The sequence below is a fragment of the Alligator sinensis genome, unplaced genomic scaffold (assembly GCF_000455745.1).
Source record: "Alligator sinensis unplaced genomic scaffold, ASM45574v1 scaffold8_1, whole genome shotgun sequence".
Taxonomy (NCBI): domain Eukaryota; kingdom Metazoa; phylum Chordata; order Crocodylia; family Alligatoridae; genus Alligator; species Alligator sinensis.
In genome coordinates, this window is record NW_005842568.1 from 1043213 (window position 1) to 1047840 (window position 4628).

At 64.9% G+C, this 4628-nt stretch overlaps 1 protein-coding gene across 1 annotated transcript in view; it reads right to left on the minus strand.

Moving 5' to 3' along the window:
* Window positions 1–2399: 2399 nt before the first annotated feature.
* The window catches only part of PREB (prolactin regulatory element binding), a 3495-nt gene continuing 1266 nt past the window's right edge, over window positions 2400–4628 (minus strand). The window contains exons 3-9 of the mRNA XM_025214113.1: window positions 4292–4590; window positions 4136–4216; window positions 3712–3836; window positions 3405–3578; window positions 3228–3300; window positions 2913–3072; window positions 2400–2707 (exon numbers count right to left, since the gene is read on the minus strand). Of these exons, the coding sequence (XP_025069898.1) occupies window positions 2613–2707; window positions 2913–3072; window positions 3228–3300; window positions 3405–3578; window positions 3712–3836; window positions 4136–4216; window positions 4292–4590 (1007 nt within the window). The 3' untranslated portion in view covers window positions 2400–2612. The remainder of the gene's footprint in view (window positions 2708–2912; window positions 3073–3227; window positions 3301–3404; window positions 3579–3711; window positions 3837–4135; window positions 4217–4291; window positions 4591–4628) is intronic.

Genomic DNA, 4628 nt, shown 5'->3' on the forward strand with positions numbered 1-4628 from the left:
GCTCTGCAGCAGCGCTTCTTTTACCTAAGCTAAAGATCCCTGTGAAGCCCAAAAATACTGTGGGGTCTGCTCATCAAGAGGCCAGAGATTGGGACGTGCTGAGTTTGAAACACATAAGGGGATCAGCTTGTACAGGCTGGTTGAATGCAATTGACTCAGACGTGCCCTTATGAACTGAATGCAAACTGGGTCAGACGTGCCCTGATAAACTGAATGCTGGCCCATGAGGGTGTCAGCTGGACGCCCAGCCGGATTCAGAGGGATTCTGTTCACCTGTGTGCTTGTGTCTGACCGCAGTGTGTTGTTGCTCTGATGAACTGATTCTTGGCATATGAGGGTGTGAGCCTGTCCATGCTGATCAACCCGGCCGGGTCAGGTGTGTCACGTCAATCTGTGTGTGTTTGTGTGTGTGACTGATTTGGTGACTGGAGGAACCCAGTCTCATTGAAACGGAGTCCTGCAAGATAGCTCCACTGGGGGTGAGGGCTTGCAGAAGGGAGAGATACAGCTCCGTAGAGAAACACAAGTAACACATTGACAGAATTACCAAGACCCTAGAAACGTATCCCTAATAAATGAGCACACCCCAAAGTAATGGCCAAATCTGGTAACACTGCAGACGTGGCAAAGGCTTCCAGGGGAAGGAGCAGGTCCCAGGAGGTTGGGTCATGGCTCCCCACGGCCACTCCTGCAAGCTGGGCCCACAAGGAGGTCTCTCTCTGGTGACGGCGGAGCAGCAGCTACACACACGGAAGCCTGGGCAGCATCAAGGATAGGGAGAAGAACGGGGTGTGATAAGACAGGGCTGCAGGGAGGGTGTTTACGGCCCTCCGGCTTTAGGCAAAGGCTGATAGATGACAGAAGCAGCCTGGAAGGAGCCAGCAGCAGTGACAGGAGTCAGTCAAATGTTGGATGTGCAGGAAAGAAGGGCACAAAAAGTTTGGAGCGCTGCAGTGCTGGACTGTGAAGGCACCAGCGAGACCCTGGGCTGTCCAGTCAGCAGGACGGGGAACCAGATCACTGGCTAGCTAGTGCACTTCTGAGCGTACGGCGCACGCGCCCTTGCTGACAGAGCTGGAGGGAAAGCTTCCGTCTCTGAAGCCTTCCTTCTCTCGACCCCTCGTTCCTGGATTCACGGGTCTGGGGTAACATTCCCTTTATCTCTATTATCCACCCCCGTAACGAGGTAGGTTTGCTGGAAAACGTGCGAGACACCGATCATCACACCACCCTCGGGGACGACAGTGCTCGAGGCTCCCGGGTGCTGATGCTAATGGTGCGTTTGCTCGGGCCGACCTTCCCCTTCCAGCCTCCTCCAGTCTCTTCTTCTCCCGTCTCTCGAGCGGTGGCTGTTGGTGAGCCAGGACCTGTTGTGGGAGCCGGCTGTCATGTCAGGCAGCCTTAGGATGCATCCTGTCCAAGGGAGCTGGTGCCGTGTAGGACACCCCAAGGACTTGGCTGCTGGGACCTCCTCAGCCGCTTGGGTGTTTCCAACCTGTCGTCCGGTCCCAGGAGCGCAATCACTGAGGGCACAGCTCTGGAGCGGTCCAAAGGCAGCGCCAGCAGGTGGGATCCAGCATCGCCTCCTCTGCCTGTGCGAGGGGAAGGGCTCAGCATGGTGGATGCAGCACGGAGCAGGCAGTGGCAGGGCCCATGGGGACACGCCGTCCCCCCCTGCTGCCCCGAGGCAGGGCCAGGGCTGCAGCTGGCACGCTCTGGGCCTCGTGGGGATGGGGGCAGAGGTCGCACCAATGGCTCAGGCCACCGAATAAAGCTCCTGCTGCTTCCACCTGGCGTGGATGGAGGATGCAGTGACTGGATAGGTACCCAGCCCAGCCCCCTCCTGAGCCCACGTTGGCGTGGCAGGGCAGAGGTGCAGGGGCATTCCTATGCCCAGCAGACCCCATCCACAGGCAGGCCTGGTCCTGCTGGGAATGCCCCGGCATCACACTACCCAGGGCTAGGGAAGTGCCCGCAGGCAACCTCTACCCACAGAGGGTGGGGGCAGCTGGGGCGGGCTAGGGGAACCAGGGGCTGCAGGGTCCGTCGGGAGATGGACCCAGCACAGGGGCAACTCGGCAGTGACTTCAGACCCCCTGAGGACGCCCCCACCCAGAGCAGCACCCGGCCGGCACAGACGGGCACCACGGTGATGGCTCAGAGTCCAGTTTTAATGGTAGCCGGCAAGTGACGGCAGGATGGGAGAGGGCCGGGCGGCTGGGCCGGGATCACGCCCCCCACAGCCAGGTCCTTGTGAGCGCAGCCCCTGCGCCGTGGCTTGGTTCGTGGAGCTCCCCGGGGCAGCACAGGTCTGTTTGGACAGGGCTGCCCGCAGACCCCAGCTCGGTCCAGAGGCCCCAGCAGCAGCAGCAGCAGCCGCCGCAGGGCGGGGGCCAGGCCGGCCAGGCTCTGCAGGGCAGGGGCCGGGCCACGTCTCCGAGCCCTGCGGGGGCTGGCTAATGGATGCAGGGCTCCAGCCACCTCCTGGGGAGCAGCAGGAGCAAGGAGAGCGCAGCGGGCCCCTGTGAGCAGACAGGACTCCAGCTCTCCCCTCGGTCCATCCTGGCTTGGGGGACGAAGGACCCCTCCTCCTCCTCCTCCTCCTGCCGGGCCTACAGGAAGCCGGGGAAGGCGAGCTGCAGCAGCAGGATTGTGGCCACGATGAGCCCAGCACACAGGAGCAGCAGCAGCCAGACGGGGAAGCTGCCTGCGGGAAATGGAAAGACTGGGCTGGGAGGGACAGGTCCAGACCCCTCTCTGCTCCTCCCGGCCGCCATGCCTGGGTCCAGACACAAACAAGCCGGGGGAACGTGCAGAAGGTCTTGGTGGTGGAGGAGGAGAACAGGACCCAAGGGGGCATCTCCAGCACTGGGGGCAAAGCCCAGCCCAGCCCACCCCGCGCCAGCACTCACGGCGGTGGGGGAGCAAGTGCAGCTTGCAGCGACTGTCCACGGCCACGCTGAGCAGGGCAGCCTCATCCCCGGCCAGCAGCTCGCGGCCCCGGCCGCTCTCGGGCATGAAGGCCACATCCGTCACCACGATGCCATGCGCCTCCTTCACATAGTACAGCCTCTGCGAAGAGGGGGGGGTCAGCAGAGCAGCGCCAGGGCACACCCCATAAACCACTTCCCCACCAGGATCTCCTAACCCCTAGTGCCTGCAAGGGGGGCCCCACTGCACCCACTTAACCCCCGCCCCAGGGTGCCCCCAGCCCAAAGGCAAGTTACCTGCAGCGAGAAGGAGACGTAGATGGCCACAGACCCCGTCACGGTGCCCAGCCCCAGGAACGTACCCGAATCGCTGGAAGGACGGACAGCCATGAGCACCCAGCCAGCCACACAGACAGACAGCGCAGCCAAGAGCACCAAGGCAGCCCTGCGCGACCCCCAGCCCCGGCCCCGTACCTGACGGACAGGCAGGAGACGACCTCGGCGCCGCAGGGCTGCGTGAGCAGCGGCAGGAAGCTCTTGCCGTCCCACTTGGTGAGGTAGCAGGGCGGGGGCCGGCGCTCCCGCTTGTGGGGCACCTGCACGGTGTAGAGCCGCAGCGCTTCCGCGTCATCCTCCACCTTCCCAAACCTGCGCCATGGAGCGGGTCAGGGCCCTGCAACCTCCCCAGGTCCTGCCCTCAGTCACCTCCATCTGCCTGGCCAACCTGCAGCACTGAGCAGCCCCAGCTCGGGCGGCCGGCGCGGCACAGCGCAGCACTCACCTGCAGGCCTGGTAGCGATAGGCCTTGTCGGGGATAGCCGGCAAGTTCTCGTTCCAGCGCAGCCCCGTCACCAGCTGATCCCTCTGCCACACGCAGCACTGGAAGTCCCAGCCTGCAGTCACCATCTGTGGGGGCCCGGGCAGCCGTGAGCGCCAGCACTGGGGCACCTTGCAACGAGCCAGTCCTGCCCCTCTGCCTGCCCAGGGGAAGAGGGGTGGGGGGGGTCTCTATCCTTCCCCCTCACCATGAAGCTGCCTCCTGGGCACCTACTGCAGGGCCCGCTCACCCCTGTGCCGTGCAGGTGACGGACCCCGGCCCCAGACGAAGCCACACGATCGGGCAGCCCCGCTCTCCGGGGACGGGCACCGGGCTCCGCGAGCTCTCACGTCTGGCCCCGAGCCGTAGGGGCCAGGACCGGGCTCACCTTGTTCCCAGGGCCCAGCGCGATGTCCTCGATCTCCCCGTCGTGAGCTTTGAACTCCAGCATCTTCTTCATGCTGGGGAACTGCGGGGAGAGCGGGCGTCAGGCCCCGGCCCCTGCGCCCTCCTGGCCCGCGGCTGCCCGTGGCCCAGTCCCTACCTCCCAGAGCCGAAGGAAGCCGTCGGCGCCGCCGGTGGCAAGCAGCGTGTGGTCAGCGCTGACGCGCACGGCCTTCTGCAGGGTGTCGGGGCTGAAGTCGGTCTGGACGCTGCGCAGGGTCTCCACGGTCACCTCGCTCGTCTCGCTCCGGGTGTCGCCCTCGCCCTGCCCCGCGGGGCTGGAGGCTTTCCGCTTCCGGGGGCCCTTGTCGCCGCCGCCTGGGGGCAGGCGCAGAGCCGTGACGCCTGCCCGCGCCGGCAGGGACCCTTCCACCCCCCTGCCAGGAGCTCCCTCCCGCCCCGTGCCATGACCCCGAGGGCAGAGCCGCCCGGTGCTC